The following is a 20,101-nucleotide window of genomic DNA, read 5'->3' as shown; positions in this document are numbered from 1 at the left end:
GGGAGTGGGCGGAGCTTCTTCACATGGTCACCAGGTTTAGATTAGTCAGGTTCTCTGAATGGCTGGACTTTCTTTAGCTCTTAGCCTCTTCCTCTTCCTGTCTAACTGGGGTCATAGTGCGTCTCAGAGTCAGACTCCGCCTCCCGCCTGTCATGGCGACAGAGACGACACCCCCAGGTGGTCAGACTGTGAAACACCTGCAGAGACACAACAGAGCACAGAGTGACTGTGTTTGAAGGCGGGGCTAAAGCGGAGTGACTGTCATTGGTGTGTGTGTGTTTGAGGGCGGGGCTAAGGCAGAGTGACTGTCATTGGTGAGTGTGTTTGAGGGCGGGCTAAGGCGGAGGACTGTCATTGGTGTGTGTGTGTTTAAGGGCAGGGCTAAGGCAGAGTGACTGTCATTGATGTGTGTGTTTGAGGGCGGGCTAAGGCAGAGTGACTGTCATTGGTGTGTGTGTGTGTGTTTAAGGGCTAAGGCAGAGTGACTGTCATTGGTGTGTGTGTGTTTAAGTGCGGGGCTAAGGCAGATTGACTGTCATTCGTGTGTGTGTAAGGTGAAGTGACTGTCCCTCACCGTCCTGGTCCTGTGTCCACTGTCCACAGAGGACATGTGTCTCTGCAGCTGCAGGTTGTAGAGGAACAGTACTCTCTTCTTCTCCCTCTGAAACGTCAACATGTTAGCTCCGCCCACAGCCTCAACATCACACCATCAAAAATCTGACGTCTTACACAGTGGAGGAAATAAGTATTTTTCTTTTTAAATATGATTTTCTGGATTTTGTTTTTGATATTCTGTCTCTCACTGTAAACTACAGACTGTTCATTTGTTTGTTAAAGGGCAAACTTACAAAATCAGTGAGCGATCAAACTATTATTTCCTCCACTGTATGTGTGTGTGTCTGTGTGCATGTCTGTGTGCGTGTGTGTGTGCATGTCTGTGTATGGTCTGTGTGTGTGTCTGTGTGCATGTGTAAAGCGCAGGTAAGCGCAGGTAAGCGCAGGTGTGTCTGTGGTGCGGTGTGTTCAGCGCAGGTAAGCGCGGTGTGTGTGTCTGTGTAGCGGTTCAGGCGCGGTGTGTGCGGTCTGTGTATGTGTGTCTGTGTGCCTGTGTGTGCGTCTGTGTCTGTGTGTGTGTATTTGTGTGTGTGTGTGTCTGTGTATGTGTCTGTGTGTGTGTGTGTGTGTGCAATGTGTGCGCAGCGTGTGTATGTGCGCGCGGTGTGTGTGTGTGTGTCTGTGTGCATGTCTGTGTGCGCAGGTGGGTTCAGTGTATGCGGTTCGTGTGTGTGTTAGTGTGTGTGTATGTGTGCGCGGTGTGTGTGTTTTTCTAGTGCATGTGTGTCTGTGTGTGTCTGGGTTGTGTGTGTGTCTGTGTGTCTGTGCGCGGTGTGCGGTCTGTGTGCGTGTCTGTGTGTGTGTCTGTGTGCATGTGTGTGCGGTTCAGGTGTGTCTGTGTGCATGTGTGCGCAGTTCGTGTGTGTGTCTGTGCGCAGGTGCGCGGTGTGTGTCTGTGTGTGTGTGTGTGTGTACCTGTGGGTGGTAGAAGGCAGCGATGACTCGTCTCAGACGGTTGGTGTAAACCTGAAGGAGGGTGAAGAGCGCCACCAACAGGACACAACACACACAGTAAACATAGATGTCTGCTGAGAGGGTTGAGGGAGGAGACACACAGGCTGGGGGGGAGGGACAGAGAGAGGGCGGAGCTTATCAGTGAGCCCGACAGGTGTCGCTCAGTTTATGATGAATCTGGCACATGCTGTGATCTTTGACCTTTGACCTACCCTGGTTGTCCGTCTGGATGTGGAGGATGGATGAACTGTTGAAGGCTGAGACCGTCTTCCTCAAGAGGCGGGCCATCATGGAGTCCCCGCCCACTTTGATGTCCACCTTCCGATTGCCTGCAGAGAAGACCCCACCCCATTACCCTCAATCCCACAGTGGTGAAGATGAAGTGTGTGTGTGTGTGTGTGTGTGTGTGTGTGTGTGTGTGTGTGTGTTTGTGTGTGTCTGTCTGTTTGAGTGTGAGTGTGAGTGTGTGTGTGTGTCTGTTGTTTGTGTGTGTGTGTGTCTGTGTGTGTGTGTGTGTCTGTGTGAGTGCGTGTTCGTGTGTGTGTGTGTCTGTTTGAGTGTCTGTGTCTGTGTCTGTGTATGTGTGTGTCTGTTTGAGTGTGAGTGTCTGTGTGTGTGTGTGTCTGTTTGAGTGTTTGTGTCTGTTTGAGTGTGTGTGCGCGGTGTGTGTGTCTGTGTGTGTGTGTCTGTTTGAGTGTGTGTGTCTGTTTCTGAGGTGTGTGTGTGTGTGTCTGTGTATGTGTGTCTGTTTCTGAGTGTGTGTGTGTGTGTCTGTGTATGTGTGTGTGTGTCTGGAGTGTGTGTGTGTGTCTGTTTGAGTGTGTGTGTGTGTCTGTGTATGTGTGTGTGTGTGTGTGTGTGTGTGTGTGTTTGTTTGAGTGTTTGTGTGTGTCTGTGTATGTGTGTGTGTGTGTGTGTGTGTGTCTGTTTGAGTGTGTGTGTGTGTCTCTGTATGTGTGTGTGTGTGTGAGTGTTTTGTGTGTGTGTGTTTGTTTAGTGTTTGTGTGTGTGTCTGGTATAGTGTTTGTGTGTGTGTCTGTGTATGTGTGTGTGTGTCTGTTTGAGTGTGTGTGTGTGTGTCTGTGTATGTGTGTGTGTGTGTGTGTCTGTTTGAGTGTGTGTGTGTGTGTGTGTGTGTGTGTGTGTGTGTGTGTGTGTGTGTGTGTGTGTGTGTGTGTACATACTGGTCACGTTGAACTGGCTGATTGTGTGTCTGCTGACGATGTCCAGAGTGTGAACCAGAGAGAAGTCGATAATGAGGAGGACGACACCCAGAAGAGAGACAGAGAGTAGCTGTAACACACCTGACACCTGAGACACACACACACACACACATAGTTCAGGTTTTTACAAGGTGTATGATGTACTGACACACATACTGTGAGCGCCCCCTGCTGCTGAGACACAGAGGCTGTAAACCACTCACTCTCCCACACCTAACCTCATGAGAAAATCAGTGATTTAAGCTGCAGGGACACAGGAGCTGCTGGTCCTCTGCTGCCTCATGTGGTCACTTTGTGTCACTAAGTTAAATTCAAATGTAGCACTTTCAATGCTGAAGTGACAAAATAAGACATTAGAACTCAGTGATGGAGGCAGCAGTGGATCAACAACTCCTGTGTGTGTGTGTGGGAGAGTGAGTGAGATAAAGACGTGAACACGATTCTAGATTCTATTAAAGTGGACATATTATACCCTATTTCCCCCATTAAAATAGTTCCTTTGTGTCCTAATGAACATGTCAGTGACATGCTTTAGTCAAAATACCATAAGGATGAAGCATCATAGCAGTTCAATAACCCTGCTAAACCCGCCCCTTTCAGAACGCTCGGTTTTGTGCATGGTCCCTTTATATGCAAATGAGACACAGGCAAACACACGCCCACTTCTTCCAGGGGGTTTCTGATTTGTCCTCTTTACAGCGCTCACTCGCTCAGCTCCTGTTCCCTCCCCTCATTCCTCTCCCCCTCCCTCCACTAGTTCTCTGACAATATCAACATGGCAGCGTGAGCAGAAAACAGCGAGAGTGTCGTCACAGGAAGAGACTTCCTACATAAGGATGGAGCCGAACACTGTCCAACTGTAAATCAGTTAAAAACACTTAGGGACAGCACCACTGATCCACCGCTGATCGCTGCATAAACAACTGCTGTATGTGACTGTATCAGACTGAGTCTGTGCTCCGGTCATGGAGGACGTACTGAACAAATATGTTTAATTAGGACGTGTCAGAATGGTCAGTTATGACCTCTATGTGACCTTTTCTTAACAATGTGTGTGTTTGTACGTCGCTGACTAAATACGGCGACCGCTGGCCGCAGTCTGATGTGAAGTGGTGCGAACACACGAACACACGTTTGCTGACTTTATCCAGCACATTAGCTTCATATATAAAATCCTCTGTAAAACACTGTGCTCCACTGTGCAGCCACCAACAGCACACTTGTCCCTCCACGTAGACATAATACCGCTCTTCCTCCCTCGCCTGCACTCTCGCAGGGACAAGGTGGAGCTAAGGTGGAGCTCTCCATGTAAACTTACTGGTGGGGCGGTAACATTCGTGGTGAAATGCGCATGCTGCTGTCATAAGCGCAGGGAATTCAACATGGAGTGTTTTATTGCCTATACTTACACTAAGGGGGACCACGAAAACATGACTGAGTATTCTTTTTCCACACTTTGGCGACTGGTAGGGCCTCCAGAGTCCCAAATATAAGTATTGAAATGATTATAAAGTTGATTTTGCATAACATGTCCCCTTTAGGTCTCATCTGTGTCATGCTGGTTCTCAGCAGCAGGGGGCGCTCGTCCCTCATGCATCCACATTTATAAACTAGGATATATTGGGGTGTTTGTGTGATGATGGGAAAACGCTGAACTCACCACTTCTTTGAACTCGTCAGGGTGAATCCTGAGACTCCGCGGCTCAATCAGCTTCTTCTTCTCTGAGCGTGTGAGCGGCAGCACGCATCGCTTCCCCTGAATGCACCACGACATATAAACATTAACATGCAGCAAATGAAGATGATGTCGATGATGAAGACGACGTTACCGCTTTTTTCCTGCGGGCGTCGATCTGTCTGAAGTATGTGGTGACGTAGACGTTGTCAAATCGGATGTCTTTCCTGTAATATCTGACATAACTGAACGCCCTGAGAAGAGGAGGAGGAGCAAATGGAGGAGAAGGAGGAGGAGCTGCTCAGAGATGGTCACATGACAACGTGGCAGTGATGTTACCTGGTGAAGATGGTGATGAAGGTGAAGGACAGCAGCAGCTGTAGAATGTCCAGCACCTGCTTCATCACAGCGCTCAGCTTCTGCAGAGATCCTCTGACTGTCTGTGTGAACTCCTGATCCATCACAGGTCCACTCAGCACAGACTGCTGCTGCTGCTCCTGCAGGAGGTCAAAGGTCAACACCAAGCTAAAGGTCATCCATCTGATGACATCACAGTTCTGACCTGGACCACAAGCTTGGAGCTGAACTCTCTGGACAACATCTCCACGGAAACGTCGAGCTCATCATACAGTTGACCGAAGTTTCCCTCCACAGGGACGTGGTCCTTGCACCACGGAGTCATCACTGAGCAGGTTATAAACACCATGAATAACAATGTTAGTAACACCGTTAATAACAACCTTAGTAACACTGCTAATAACAACATTAGTCACAACGTTACACAACATAACACTGTTAATAACAACGTTAGTAACACTGTTAATAACAACCTTAGTAACACTGCTAATAACAACATTAATCACAACGTTAACACTGTTAATAACAACATAACACTGTTAATAATTAGTAACACCGTTAATAACAACCTTAGTAACACTGCTAATAACAACATTAGTCACAACGTTACACAACATAACACTGTTAATAACAACGTTAGTAACACTGTTAATAACAACCTTAGTAACACTGCTAATAACAACATTAATCACAACGTTACACAACATAACACTGTTAATAACAACTTTAGTAACACAGTTAATAACGTGCATAACCACATAACACCGTTAATAACACTGTTCATAACAAGGCTAATAACTGTATAACACCATTACTAACACTGTTAAAAATACTGGTAATAACAATGTTGATAACTGTATAACACCATTAATAACACTGTTAATTACACTGTTTAAAACACTGTTAATAACAATGTTAATAACTGTATAACACCGTTAATAACACTGTTCATAACAAGGCTAATAACTGTATAACACAAGTTATATAGTAGTACATATACATATATATATACATATACTACTCTACAATCAGAATCACCTTTATTGTCATTATACAGTGTACAACGAGATTAAAGGACAGCTCTAGTAGTGCAAGTGAAGAGATAAAAGAATAGAAGAAGAAACAACAAAACAGTGCACCAATACCTTCGATAAAAATTAGAAGGACATAAGTGGGAGCCAGTCAGGGAAATATGCAGTATATGATATATACATACAGTACATTGTACAGCAGAGTGGATGGATGTTATTTTATATATTGCACTTAGTAAAAGGAGAGGAAAGTTGCACGTTTACAATACAGTACATACAATACAATGCTGTAATATCTATTTTCCACATTGTATTGTATATTTTAATAGAAATTAATAAATGAAGTTAAATATTTAAAATGTGAAAATAATAACAACATATATATGCATTTATTAAAAGTATTTCATTTGTTCATTTATCAACACCGTAGGTGGCGGTCATGAGGCTGCAGCACTTGGCGCCAGCCACCATTCAAACAGCAGTACAATACATACATACTTGCTAACTTGAGTATTGAGAAACAACCACATACTTGTGTACTCCTGTACTTGGCAAGTATATACTCCCAGCGTACCTTACAAGTATATACGTCCCATGTAAGTACATACTTGCTAACTTGAGTATTGAGAAACGGCCAATGTTAGATTTTACTTCCTGTTTCGGGAGTTCTACTTCCTGTAGGGTGGTCATCCTTTACAGACATGTTCCGGACGGGTCTGAGATGGTATCAGAAGTGAAGCTGAATTTTAGTAATAACTTGTTATTTTTGTGATAGAACATCTGATGGTATAAGAATTAAAGATGAATTTTAGTAATAACTCGTTATTTTTGTGATAGAACATCTGATGGTATAAGAATTGAAGATGAATTTTAGTAATAACTCGTTATTTTTGTGATAGAACATCTGATGGTATAAGAATTTAAGATGAATTTTAGTAATAACTCATTATTTTTGTGAAAAAACATCTGATGGTATAAGAATTTAGGGTGCATTTTCTCTTTTTTTCCTCCTTTTCTTTTTCTCTCTTCCCCTTTTCCACTTTTTTTTCCTTGGCCCCTCTAGCAGCCCCTTTTGCCCCATCTTTTCCTGTTAGAGCAGCATAAAAATTGTAAATGTTAGATTTGATGGATTTGTAGGCAGATGCCTTCATCATGTGGCAAAGAAAGGGTAGTGCACGAACGAACCACTCAGTTGAGTGAATCCTGTGCAGTGTTGCCATGGCAACACCGTTGAACGATTTGTTATCATATTAAGCACGCATCATCTACCATGTGTTTTACATGTTTTCACTAATTTTGAGTTTGATACGATGAACTCTGTAAAAGTTATTACCGAAATTGTGTATTTTCTGTATTTTCTGTTACCACCAGGAGGCGCTGTTTTCAAAATGTACAGTTTTTTCATAGACTTTTTCAGCAATGGTCCATCAACAACCCTCGCAAATTTGGTTGGGATGGGACCTTCTATCGCAAAGTTATAAGAGTTTTGTTGCCTGTGGTGAAAAATTGTAATTTTCACCAACTTTGCCGGCCCCTTTCTCGTACGCCTTGATACTTATAGAAAAGTTTTCAATAACTTTAGATCCTCAACTTGTCCACAGTGACCTCACCAAGTTTAAAGGTGATCCCATGAAAGCTCTAGGACTAATTCATTCACATACCTGTGAAATGGCCAAAATAGGCAAAAAATGGCCGTTCAACCCATAATGGCGGCCTTCCTGTAGGACTTACAGCGGCGCCAGCGTGGACTTTTTGGACCGTCCTGACATGCTTAACATGTGTACCAACTTTCGTGCACGTACGTGAAACACGAGAAAAATCGACCTGATGAAAGCAGTTTTTCATTTTCGTAAGCCCCGCCCACTTTCAATTTTGTGCGCAGTGTCCCCGAAATACTTTCAGACGTAAATTTACACCAGGTTTGATGCACTTGCACAAATTTGTGAGAAAAAGAAGAAAAATTTGTACAGTTTCTAATAACTGTATAAACACCTTCAGTAAAGTGTTTACCTCTCATGACATCACACAGGAAGTGGAAGGTCATTGGGACACAAAAGACATGGTTGATGACAGGCACTGCGATCACCTGCATACACTCCTCCCACTTTCCTCGGAACCAATCAGAGCAGCGGTTCACACCCTCGGTCACCACCCCTGAACAACAGAGCAGGACAAAAGTATTTGGACATGTCAGTGATGTCACAACACGATAATAACAACAACGCTTTAAAAAACAAAAATAAACTAAACAAAAACGTGTTCACGTCTTTATCTCACAGACACACACACACACACACACACACACACACACAGGAGTTGTTGATCCACTGCTGCCTCCATCACCAAGTTCTAATGTCTGATTTAGTCTCTTCCGTGTGTGAAATCCTTTGTTCAGATTGACCTCAGTGACACACAGTGACCACACGAGGCAGCAGAGGACTGCCTCGTGGTGGACTTTGGTGTGGGAGAGTGAGTGCTTTACAAAAGTCTGTCTCACAGTGAGATAAAGACACGAACGTGTGACGTAGACATCGTAGAGTTCAACGGATGTAGATTTGATCTCAAATCTATTTTTCCTTGTGTCTATGCTGGCGGCCATTTTGTGTTTGCTTCTCAAAAACAAAATGGCCGACAGTGCGTTAGTGTCTCATACAGCGAGTTAAAATGCCTTCAGCACACTAGACTTTAAAGCCACTTTTGTAATACAAGACAAAGTCCATTTGTCAATCATTCCAGTGATTGTCCTGAGCCTCACTGTCGCATTGCATCATGGTCTGTGTAGTGAAGCGCTCCTGGCTGCTGTTTCCTGTTTGGTTGTATCCGTACTGAGCGACCACTTCGTCCCTGATGATCTGGAACCTTCTGCTGACGTTCAGAGCGTCCGACTCAAACTCCGCCTTATCATCCTGAACAGGACACACGCGTCATCAACAAGGCCCCGCCCCCCAATAACCACACCCTCCATGCGCGTGTGTGTGTGTGTGTGTGCGACACCTGCAGCTCCTTCAGGATGTGTGTGTACTGTGAGACGGCGTCTCTCCACAGTAACCTGCTGTGATGGACCTGCAGGTCCAGATTACAGCTCAGAGACAACGCCGCTGCTCGCACATTACGCTCCATGTTTGACACGGGACCTGAGGACAGAGGAGAGAAGACAAAAGACAGAATACAGAGGACAGAGGAGAGAAGACAGAGGACAGAAGACAAAAGACAGAGGAGAGAAGACAGAATACAGAGGAGAGAAGACAGAGGACAAGACAAAAGACAGAGGACAGAGGAGAGAAGACAGAGGACAGAATACAGAAGACAAAATACAGAGGAGAGAAGACAGAAGACAAAAAGACAGAATACAGAGGACAGAATACAGAAGACAAAATACAGAGGAGAGAAGACAGAGGATAGAAGACAAAAGACAGAATACAGAGGACAGAGGATAGAAGACAAAAGACAGAGGACAAAGGAGAGAAGACAGAGGACAGAAGACAAAATACAGAGGAGAGAAGACAGAGGATAGAAGACAAAAGACAGAAGACAGAGGATAGAAGACAAAAGACAGAATACAGAGGACAGAGGAGAGAAGACAGAGGATAGAAGACAAAAGACAGAATACAGAGGACAGAGGAGAGAAGACAGAGGATAGAAGACAAAAGACAGAATACAGAGGACAGAGGATAGAAGACAAAGACAGAATACAGAGGACAGAGGAGAGAAGACAGAGGATAGAAGACAAAAGACAGAATACAGAGGACAGAGGAGAGAAGACAGAGGATAGAAGACAAAAGACAGATGTCTCATTCAAGCTGCCCTGAAACTTAAGTACCTTACATTAGTTTAAGTTTGACATTAATGTGAAAATTCTCTATAGTGAACTGTGAGCATGAGTGTGTGTGTGTAAGTGTGTGTGTGTGTCTGAGAGAGTGTGTGTAAGGGGGGGTGGTGTGTGTGTGTCTAAGAGAGTGTGTGTAAGTGTGTGTGTCTGTGCTGAGTGTGTGTGTGTGTGTCTGAGAGAGTGTGTGTGTCTGAGAGAGGTGTGTGTGTAAGTGTGTGTGTGTGTCTGAGAGAGTGTGTGAGTGTGTGTGTGTGTTGTGTGTGTGTGTGTGGTGGAGAGGTGTGTGTGTCTGAGAGAGTGTGTGTGTGGGGTGTGTGTGTGTGTGAGAGTGTGTGTGTGTGTGTGTGTGTGTGTGTGTAGAGTGTGTGTGTGTGTGTGTGTCTGAGTGTGTGTGTGTGTGTGTGAGAGTGTGTGTGTGTGTGTGTGTGTGTAAGTGTGTGTGTGTCTGAGTGTGTGTGTGTGGGTGCAAGTGTGTGTCTGAGAGTGTGTGTGTGTGTGTGTGTGTGTGTGTGGGAGAGTGTGTGTGTGTGTGTGTGTGTGTGTCTGGTGTGTGTGTGTGTCTGAGAGTGTGTGTGTGTGAGTGTGTGTGTGTGTGTCTGAGTGAGAGTGTGTGTGTGTAAGTGTGTGTGTGTGTCTGAGTGTGTGTGTAAGTGTGTGTGGTAAGAGTGTGTGTGTGTGTAAGTGTGTGTGTGTGTGTCTAAGAGGAGTGTGTGTAAGTGTGTGTATGTGTCTCTGAGTGTGTGTGTGTGTCTGGAGAGAGTGTGTGTAAGTGTGTGTGTGTGTGTGTCTGAGAGAGTGTGTGTGTGTAAGTGTGTGTGTGTCTGAGAGAGGTGTGTGTAGAGTGTGTAAGTGTGTGTGTGTGTCTGAGTGTGTGTGTGTCTGAGAGAGTGTGTGTGTGTGTGTGTGTGTGAGTGTGTGTGTGTGTGGTGTGTCTGAGAGAGTGTGTGTGTGAGAGTGTGTGTGTGTGTCTGAGAGTGTGTGTGGTGTGTGGTGTGTGTGCACTCTGAGAGTGTGTGTGTGTGTGTGTGTGTGTGTCTGAGAGAGTGTGTGTGTGTGTGTGTGTGTGTGTGTGTGTGTGTCTGTGTGTCTGTGTCCAGGTGTGTGTGTCTGAGAGTGTGTCCAGGTATTACTAATGTTGTGGGGACCTAAACCTGTTTACACAGTCACATTATGGGGACTTGTCCTCCTTGTGGGGACAAAAAGCAAGTCCCCATATCGTAAATTACTACATTTTAAAGTGAAGATATGTTTTAAGGTTAGGTTAGGGTTAGGCCAGTAGTAATTGTGGTTAAGGTTAGAGTAAGTCTCCAAGAAATGAATGTAAGTCAATGCAATGTCCCCTCAAGTCATGAATGTCGAACATGTGTGTGTGTGTAAGTGTGTGTGTGTGTGTGTGTGTGTGTATGTGTGTGTGTGTGTCTGAGAGTGTGTGTGTGTGTTTGCATGTGTGTGCGCGTGTGTTACCCGTGTAGAGAACAGACAGGATGAACACAAATAGGAACGCTCGACCACGGGAGCCGAGCATGCTGGGAAACATGAGGAGGACTGAACACCTGAAGGAGGAGGACAGGGCCCCGCAGACAACACACACACCTGGAACACACACACACACACACACACACACAGTCAGTCCAGTGTGTTTGATGCTCCTCACGAAACATGGAGTGTCTGGTCGTGTGATGTCTCCTCACCAACAAACACACTGCCTACTGCCAACTTCAGGTCAAAGGTCAAAGGGAGACTATGAGAGACGCCCAGGAACAAGCCTGAAAAACATGAGCCTCAAAGACTTAAGCATCATCACCATCACCATCATAATCTTCATCATCATAATCTTCATCATCATCATCATCGTCAGCATAATCTTCATCATCATCCTCATTATCTTCATCATCATCGTCATCATAATCTTCATCACCATCGTCATCATCATCTTCATCATCATCATTGTCATTATCTTCATCATCATCATCGTCATAATCTTCATCATCATCATCATCATCATCATTATCTTCATCATCATCATCATCATCATCATCATCATCTTCATCGTCATTATCTTCATCATCATCATTATCATCATAATCTTCATCATCGCCATCATAATCTTCGTCATTATCGTCAGCATAATCTTCATCATCATCCTCATTATCTTCATCATCATCATCTTCATAATCATCATAATCTTCATCTTCATCATCGTCATTATCTTCATCATCATCATCTTCATCGTCATTATCTTCATCATCATCATCATCATCATAATCTTCATCATCATTATCATCATCATCATAATATTCTTTATTATCATAACCTTCATAATAATCATGATCTTCATCATCATCATCATAATAATATTCATAATCACCATCACCATCATCATCATCGTCATTACCTGCTCCACTGATCGCTCCAAACACACATCTCACCAACAGCTGAGCCCACACACACTTCTCTGACTGACTGAAGACCAAGCGATGGACAGAGGATGGACAGACACAGAGACTGACCTGCTCCACAGCTGCAACACACACACAGATACACACACGTACACACACACACACAGATACACACACACACACACACACACACACACACACAGTCAGATTAAAAATCCTTCTGTTTAAAAATGTCAGTGAACACTGTGAAGTGTAGGGGGCAGCATTACTCACTGCTTTGAGGAGCGGAACGTCTGCACTTGTCCTGCTGAGTCATCGCTGACCCAGGGGTCAGAGGTCAGGGGTCAGAGGTCGAGGCAAGACTAAACTTTAAAATTATGCCAATTCTAGTTTATGGTCAGATTAACAGCTCAGCCATGCTTCTTCTTCTTCTTCTTCTCCTTCAGATGTGCGACGGGCTGAGGCGCCGCTGCCCTCTAGTGTTCAAAGTTCCAATGGTTCTGTACTTTGATATGAAAATGATCAAAGACATCAATGGAAAAATCCTCGGTAACAAAATAAAGGTTCTATAAAATGATGAGTGACAAAGCGACTTCACCTGCGCACAGACACTGTGGACGGACAGGACAGGACAGGACAGATGGAGACCGGAGACAAGAGAAGACACATGAAATGTGATGTCACCATCGTCCAGGTGGAAGGGGGCGGAGTCAGGCGCACTGTCAGAGGAGTCCTGAGCAGGTACGAGTACACACTCACTCACTCTCCCACACACACGCACACACAGTCACTCTCCCTTGTGTCTCTGCTGGCAGACGTGAGGCAGGCTGGTTCTCAGCAGCAGGGGGCGCTCACAGCTGGATTATCCCTTTAAATTCCAGTCAGAGTAGAGCTCAGATGTCTCAGCTGTTATCACCGTTAGATCCTTTACGTCTCGCTTCTGTCCACAGGTCAGCAGGACTGTCTCATCGCTTCACCTGGAGGAGGGTCAAAGGTCACATGGTGGAGGGTGGGTGGAGTCTTGTGGGCTTTGTGTCGGGGCTGTTGTTAGCATGTGTGTACGGTGTCATGGCCGTGTTTGTGCAGCAGCAGTCTCTGTGGGTCAGTGTCCACAGCAGCCTGGTGGTGGCGCTGCCCGCCTCCTTCAGTATGGGCCTGTCAGCCGCAGTCAGGGCCGTCGTCACGGTGATGCTGCCGTCGCTGTGCTCGGCTCGCGGCAGGCACTTCCTGCTCTTCCTGTTTGTGTCACTGCTGGTGTCTGGACCGATCACAAACGTGTTTGAAAACACGGAGCGAGCCGCCGCCAGTCTGCTGTGTGGAGCGGAGTTGACAGCCAATCAGACACAAGAACTCATGCAGAGATCAGCCACGCCCCTCTTCTGTAAGACCCGCCCACAAAAAAATATCAACAATATGCTTCTGAAAATACCAGTGAAATACTGTTGCTAGGGTTACGGGCAGCTGACGCGTGTGTGTGTGTGTGTGTGTGTGTGTAGCTGCGTTGGACAGAATCAGAGAAATCTCGTCTAACGTTTATTCTGTGGCGAACAGAGTTCAAAATCTCATCTTTGCTCTGACTGACGGCGTCCGACATGTTGGTGAGTCCTCACTTCACCACTTCACCACTTCATCACCACTTTACACTTCATCATTTCACCACACTTCACCATTTCATCACTTCACACTTCACCACTTTACACTTCACTTCACACTTCTTCACCATTTCATCACTTCACCACTTTACACTTTACACTTCATCACACAGGTGTGCTCACACTTACCTTTGACCTCTGACCCCCAGCTCGTATCCTGAGGAACATCCTCCACTTCCTGGCGGACATTGGAGACGTGTGTAACGAGAAAGTGGGTTCTCCGTACAGGAAGTGCCGCAGACTTTTCACCGAGGCTCAGAGCGACTGCAGCCACCTGCTGGGAGATTTCAACTTCCTGTGTGACATCATCAGCGCTTTCATGCCGCTGTGTAACATCGCCTATGGTCAGTGTGAAGCTGCTGTTGTACACATCTCTGACTTTTGTTTTCATTTGAGTTAAGCTAAGCTAAGTTTAGCTCACTCGGCTAAAAAAGAAAAACACATTTAGCCTCTGAAGACTGTCTCTGTGTTTGTCTCTGTGTTTGTCTCTTTGTGTTTGTCTCTTTGTGTTTGTCTCTTTGTCTCTTTGTGTTTGTCTCTTTGTGTGTTTGTGTTTGTCTCTTTTGTGTGTTTGTCTCTTTGTGTTTTTGTCTCTTGTGTGTTTTGTCTCTTTGTGTTTTTGTCTTTTGTCTCTTTGTGTCTCTCTGTGATTGTCTCTGTGATTGTCTCCCTGTGATTGTCTCTCTGTGATTGTCTCTGTGATTGTCTCTCTGTGATTGTCTCTCTGTGATTGTCTCTCTGTGTCCCTCAGTTGGAGACCTCTTCTGTCTCATCCCGTCTTACGTGGCTAGAGTCCTGAGGACACGCTTGGCAACTCGTGAGTGTCTTCATGTCTTCTTTGGTAAACGTTGATCATTCTTCTGCTCAGTCCGTCTCCGTGTCTCTTCTCAGCCGTGGTTGCAGCGTTCGAGCGAATGAAGCGCCAGTTTGAGTTCAACATCTCGGCCTCAGTGACCTTTGACCTGGACGCCGACAGCAGCCGCAGTCCTCAGCAGATGACGCAGGACATCATGGCGGAGATTTCCTCTGACCTGCAGCTGTTTCGCAGACTGAGCGAGCCGTTAAAATACGCCGGCCTCATGCTGCTCACCCTCGCCTTCTACAGGTCAGACATGTGTCCTACAGCTGTGACATGCAGGGCAGACAACAGGGGGCGCTACACTGTAACACACCTGTGTGTGTGTGTGTGTGTGTGTGTGTGTGTGAGCAGGGCAGCGCAGTACAGACGTCAGTATCTCCGCGACCTCGACTTTGACAATATCTACATCACCGCTCAGTTTAAAGAGCTCGACCAGCAGGTGACCTCAGAGGGCGGAGCCACAGCTCTGCCAATCACACGCAGAGAAGCCAAGACCTACATCTCACCATGTCAGTACACCTGTGTGTGTGTGTGTGTGCGTGTGTGTGAGAGATTTCATGCCTGACTGAACTGTAGAGGGCAGCATTTAGAGCAGAGCTCAGCTAAAGATCTTTCTCCTCCACATGAGGGTCACAGAGGCTGACATAGGGCCATAGGCGGGGTCACACCCTGGACAGTTCACCTGTCCGTCACAGGGACACAGAGACGAACGACCATCCACTCTCAATCTAGAGTGTCCAATTTACTCAATCTCCAAATCTGCATGTTTTTGGACTGTGGGAGGAACCTGGAGAATCTGGAGAATCTGGAGAACCTGGAGAAGCTGGGGAACCTGGAGAATCTGGAGAACCTGGAGAAGCTAGTGAACCTGGAGAATCTGGAGAACCTGGAGAACCTGGAAAAGCTGGAGAAGCTGGAGAAGCTGGAGAAGCTGGAGAAAACCTGCGCACACATGGGGAGAACATGAGAACTCCCGCAGAAACACCAGTGTTAACCGCTACACCACCGTGTGACCTGCAGCTAAAGATTATTTTGAGTTTGAATGATGCATTTCTAAAGTGTGCTTCTTCTTATGATTGACTTAAGTGCACAGTATATCATTTATGCCACTAGGGGTCTCCCTCACTTCACCAGAACAATGTTTGATGATGTCAGAGGACAAACATGCTGAGTCATGTTTAGCTGAAGCGTCTTGTCTATTGTCTAGTGTCGTGGTCTCTGTCGAGTAACGAGCAGCGGGCTGTGTTGGTGGGTGTGGTCTCAGTCTTCAAACACTTAGTGGTGGGCAGCCTGATGGTGGCACTGGACTTCCTGGTGTTCTGGGTCCTGGATCAAGTGCGCCACCTGGTGACAGAGGACGTGGTGGCCCGAGGTGAGTCCATGTGTCCTATGCGTGAAAGCGACTGTGATACAATAACCATGACAGCGGCTCTGTCCTCCTGCGTCAGCTCCGGTCACCGTGGCGATGCAGGTGAATGGTTCCGGGTTCGCCTCGGACATCTTCAGAGACCTGGTGTCCTCATTTAACGTCCTACAGCAAGGGAACATCACAGTGATCAGCAGGAAGTGTCTGCTGCAGCCATCAGAGCCCGACCACAACACCTGCCTCCTCTTGGGTAAGGAAGTGACATCATCACTTCATCAATCACTGCACCAGTGGAGCAGCTGAGAAAGTTTGGTCTCATGTTCTTATACTATGATGTTCTCGTGGTCTCATACTCTCATGTTGTCATTCTCTCATGTTCTCATGGTCTCATACTCTTATGTTCTCATGCTCTTGTGTTCTCATGTTCTCATACTCTCATATTCTCGGGTTCTCATACTCATGTTCATGGTGTTATGCTCTCATGTGTTCATGTGTTCACGTTGTCACAGGTTTTCTGCTGGGTCAGGCTCTGCTCGTCTCTCTGATTGGAGGATTTGTTCAGCGCTGCCCACGACTCATCTGTGCTTCATATTATCCACACAGAGAACAGGTGTGTGTGTGTGTACTGTATGTGTATATCTATATAGATATACTGTATATATAAATATACTTAACCCGTTAAAGGGTTTAACAGGTAGTAGTAGTAAGTATTCAGAGGTTATTACTTGTTATACTACTATAACTACTTAACCTGTTAAACCACTTAACGGGTTAAGTAGTAAACAGCAGTAAAACTGCTTAATTACTGCAATTACAAACAAGCAAACTGCAGTGAAGAAGATGTCACGGATGTAGCTCTCTTAGTTAGCTGTATTGAAATTAGCATCACAATTTAGCAGAGCTGCTGCAGACAGACAGGTGAAGACAGACAGACAGTAGCTGTTGTGGGTTAAAGGTCACTCTGAGACTAAAGAATGTGAAGAATCTGCAGAATGAAAGTTAGAGAAGATGAAGAAGACAAGTCTGAACCCGTCCACCCTGAGACCTGAAGCACCCTGAGGCCTGAAGCACCCTAAGACCTGAAGCACCCTGAGGCCTGAAGCACCCTGAGCCTGAAGCACCTGAAGCACTGAGACCTGAAGCACCCTGAGGGCCTGAAGCACCCTGAGGCCTGAAGCACCCTGATGCCTGAAGCACTCTGAGACCTGAAGCACCCTGAGCCCTGAAGCACCCTGAGACCTGAAGCCCACTGAGACCTGAACCCCTGACCCCGAACCACCCAGAGACCTGAAGCACCCTGAGACCTGAAAGCACCCTGAGGCCTGAAGCACCCTGAGACCTGAAGCACCTGGACCTGAAGCACACTGAGATCTGGCACCCTGAGGCCTGAAGCTACACTGAGACCTGATCTACACTGAGACCTGAACCGTCCTGAGACCTGATGCACCCTGAGTCCTGAACCACCCAGAGACCTGAAGCACCCTGAGACCTGAAGCACCCTGAGACCTGAAACACACTGAGACCTGAACAACCCTGAGACCTTAACAACCCTGAGACCTGAACTACAGTCTACATATACACAGATATTGTTTATATAAATCATGAGCTTGTGAACAACCGCTCCCCCTTGTGGCCCTTGTTTGTCAGGAGAGGATTCAGTTCCTCCATCAGCAGATCCTGGCTCAGAGGAAGGTTGAGGGGGCGGCGCTGAGGAGGTGTGCGGTCAGGAGCCTGGCTGACCAAGGAGGAGGAGCAGGAAGAGGGAGGAGTCTTCTTCAAACCCTTCTACTGTGGTACAAACATCCTTTCACGAGTCGACAGGAAGTGGAGACATTTTTGACCTGAAAATAACATGTTGTTTCTGTGTATAAGGTTACCTGGAGGAGGAGTTTACTTGTCCCGCCTCCTAGGGGTGACATCACCACTCACCTGTCTGAGCTGTGGAGAAGAGCTGAAGTCCAAGGACACGGTCAACGCGGTCAAGTGTGATGTCCCACAGTGTCCAGGTGAGCGCAGTCAATACCTGTATTTTTTGTTTCGTCCGTCAGTCTGACGATCAATACCTGTATATAAACATGATCAATACCTGTATATAAACACGATCAATACCTGTATATAAACACGATCAACACCTGTATATAAACACGATCAACACTTGTATATAAACACGATCAATACCTGTATATAAATATGATCAACACCTGTATATAAACACGATCAAACCTTTATATAAACACGATCAACACCAGTATATAAACACGATCAACACCTGTATATAAACACGATCAACACCTATATATAAACCAACATCAGCACTTGTACACTAAAAACGATCAACACCTGTATATAAACCACGATCAACACTGTATATAAAAACGATCAATACCTGTATATAAATATGATCAACACCTGTATATAAAACGATCAAACCTTTATATAAACGATCAACACCAGTATATAAACCGCGATCAACACCTGTATAAACACGATCAACACCAGTATATAAACGCGATCAACACCGTATATAAACACGATCAATACCTGTATATAAACACGATCAATACCTGTATATAAATATGATCAACACCTGTATATAAACACAGTATAAGTAATAAGTCAGTTTCTATCTACTGTTAACACTAAGTGGGCGGGACATATACACTAACTGTACAACTCTTTAACTGTGAAACTGTAAAATGTGTGTGTGTGTATGTCCGGAGGGCGTGTCCTGAGGGCGTGTCCTGCAGCTCTAGGTGATGTTGACTCAGCTGTTGTCAGGTAGAAAGCAGACCTGAGGTCAGTGTTTCCTCTTATTCAGCACTGGTGGAGGAGCTTCTGCTGTTTTTGACCCGCCCACACACACAGCTCCAGTTTAAAGCTTTTATTGTGATAGAAATGTGTCACTTCCTGTCTGCTTTTTTCAGGACTGCTCTGTCGGCCATGTTTTGACAGTTTGGGAAACATGTGTGTTGTCTGTACTCGACCTTTGACCTTCCAAGAAGACAACGAGGAGGAGCTGTGAGTTCTTATGTTATTAAACAATGATCACATGTGAGGCACAAAAAACTGCTGACTCATTTCATTCTAATATCAGTAACTGTTAATATTGTTGACTCAGGCTTAAATTGTAGCTGAATCACGTTCATCTCACTAACACGTGAACAGAACTGCTGACTCACACTTTAATACTGCTGATTTCCACTGTTCCAATGTTGCAAGTCATCATTTTCCTAAATATTGCTGACTCACTCTCATACGTGCCTCAGCGACTCCAGCGATGACGAGCAGCTCGTTCTGTGGTCGGCGGCGCTGAGGTCAAACCATATCACCAACCCGCGGGCCAGGGCGCTGACGGACAGGAGGGTCGCCATGGCAACACCGAGCAGACCCAGACCCAGTGAGCCCTCAGATAGAGGAGTCAGGGTGGAGCTCAGGTATGACTCAAGACTCAATAACAACACAAGGGAATTCAGACGCTGTGATCATGTTTTTCCCACTCTGTCTGTGCTCAGTGAAATAGACCAGGACCAGGACCAGACCACTTCTGAAGAGTCCCACAGCAACGGATCCTTCTACTCCATCTACTCCCCAAGATCCAGCAGGCACCAGGAGGAGGCGCTGCTCACAGTCGTCGTACAGAGACCAGACTGTCCCCAAACCCTTCAGGACCCGGTCCAGAAATCAGTCTAGATCCCAGTACAGGAACCAGTCCAGGAGTCAGTCTAGAGCCCAGTCCAGGATCCAGTCCAGGATGGTAAATCATGTTTAATTTGGTGATAAAGTTGTCAGAGAATCAAATGAAAGACAGAAACACGTGAAGCATCAGATCCGTAGATAAGTGAAGGGTCAAAGGTCATCACCTTAACAACGTGAATGTGATAAAGGTCAGCAGGCAGAAGGCGACCTTTGACCTTTTCTGATGTGAAGCCATAGTTACACAGTCGATATTGTGAAAGGGAATAAAATATTTGATCTGCTGTTTCTTTAATTAGCTATGAAAACACCACCTACTGAGGTATATATGAAGAAACACCACCTACTGAGGTATATATGCTAAAACACCACCTACTGAGGTATATATGAAGAAACACCACCTACTGAGGTATGTATGCTAAAAACACCACCTACTGAGGTAATATAT

The 20,101-nt window shown here is 45.8% G+C and overlaps 2 protein-coding genes across 2 annotated transcripts; one reads left to right on the top strand and one right to left on the bottom strand.

Moving 5' to 3' along the window:
* Nucleotides 1-101: 101 nt before the first annotated feature.
* dcst1 (DC-STAMP domain containing 1) lies at nucleotides 102-12,399 on the bottom strand. The gene is made up of 15 exons (XM_044034198.1): nucleotides 12,357-12,399; nucleotides 11,376-11,450; nucleotides 11,149-11,277; nucleotides 8,850-8,989; nucleotides 8,611-8,761; nucleotides 7,866-8,009; nucleotides 5,030-5,151; nucleotides 4,807-4,964; nucleotides 4,622-4,721; nucleotides 4,453-4,548; nucleotides 2,754-2,880; nucleotides 1,782-1,898; nucleotides 1,531-1,673; nucleotides 575-661; nucleotides 102-197 (listed from the first exon to the last, which is right to left on the bottom strand). The coding sequence occupies exons 1-15, from the start codon at nucleotides 12,397-12,399 to the stop codon at nucleotides 102-104; spliced, it is 1,728 nt and encodes a 575-aa protein (XP_043890133.1).
* Nucleotides 12,400-12,673: 274 nt separating this feature from the next.
* Nucleotides 12,674-19,937, top strand: LOC122774993 (DC-STAMP domain-containing protein 2-like). Its single transcript, XM_044034652.1, has 15 exons — nucleotides 12,674-12,824; nucleotides 13,034-13,464; nucleotides 13,580-13,681; nucleotides 13,885-14,079; nucleotides 14,487-14,552; nucleotides 14,627-14,840; nucleotides 14,946-15,103; nucleotides 15,802-15,966; nucleotides 16,043-16,210; nucleotides 16,470-16,570; nucleotides 17,608-17,753; nucleotides 17,833-17,966; nucleotides 18,885-18,978; nucleotides 19,227-19,394; nucleotides 19,473-19,937. The coding sequence occupies exons 1-15, from the start codon at nucleotides 12,724-12,726 to the stop codon at nucleotides 19,648-19,650; spliced, it is 2,421 nt and encodes an 806-aa protein (XP_043890587.1). The 5' UTR covers nucleotides 12,674-12,723; the 3' UTR covers nucleotides 19,651-19,937.
* Nucleotides 19,938-20,101: the final 164 nt, after the last annotated feature.

Source organism: Solea senegalensis, linkage group LG9, assembly GCF_019176455.1.
Source record: "Solea senegalensis isolate Sse05_10M linkage group LG9, IFAPA_SoseM_1, whole genome shotgun sequence".
Taxonomy (NCBI): Eukaryota; Metazoa; Chordata; class Actinopteri; order Pleuronectiformes; family Soleidae; genus Solea; species Solea senegalensis.
Note: the sequence above shows the minus strand (reverse complement) of the source record. Positions and strands in the feature narration are given on the sequence as shown.

What these genes read in the sequence shown, in the direction of transcription:
- dcst1 (XM_044034198.1), bottom strand. Translation starts at nt 12,399, where the DNA reads ATGACTCAGCAGGACAAGTGCAGACGTTCCGCTCCTCAAAGCA. An exon ending in AGTAGGCAGTGTGTTTGTTG is followed by an intron (nt 11,278 to 11,375) that starts GTGAGGAGACAT and finishes TGTGTGTTCCAG; the next exon opens with GTGTGTGTGTTGTCTGCGGG. An exon ending in CTGCCTTCTACCACCCACAG is followed by an intron (nt 662 to 1,530) that starts GTACACACACAC and finishes TTGACGTTTCAG; the next exon opens with AGGGAGAAGAAGAGAGTACT.
- LOC122774993 (XM_044034652.1), top strand. Translation starts at nt 12,724, where the DNA reads ATGGAGACCGGAGACAAGAGAAGACACATGAAATGTGATGTCACCATC. An exon ending in TGACGGCGTCCGACATGTTG is followed by an intron (nt 13,682 to 13,884) that starts GTGAGTCCTCAC and finishes TCTGACCCCCAG; the next exon opens with CTCGTATCCTGAGGAACATC. An exon ending in ATTATCCACACAGAGAACAG is followed by an intron (nt 16,571 to 17,607) that starts GTGTGTGTGTGT and finishes CTTGTTTGTCAG; the next exon opens with GAGAGGATTCAGTTCCTCCA.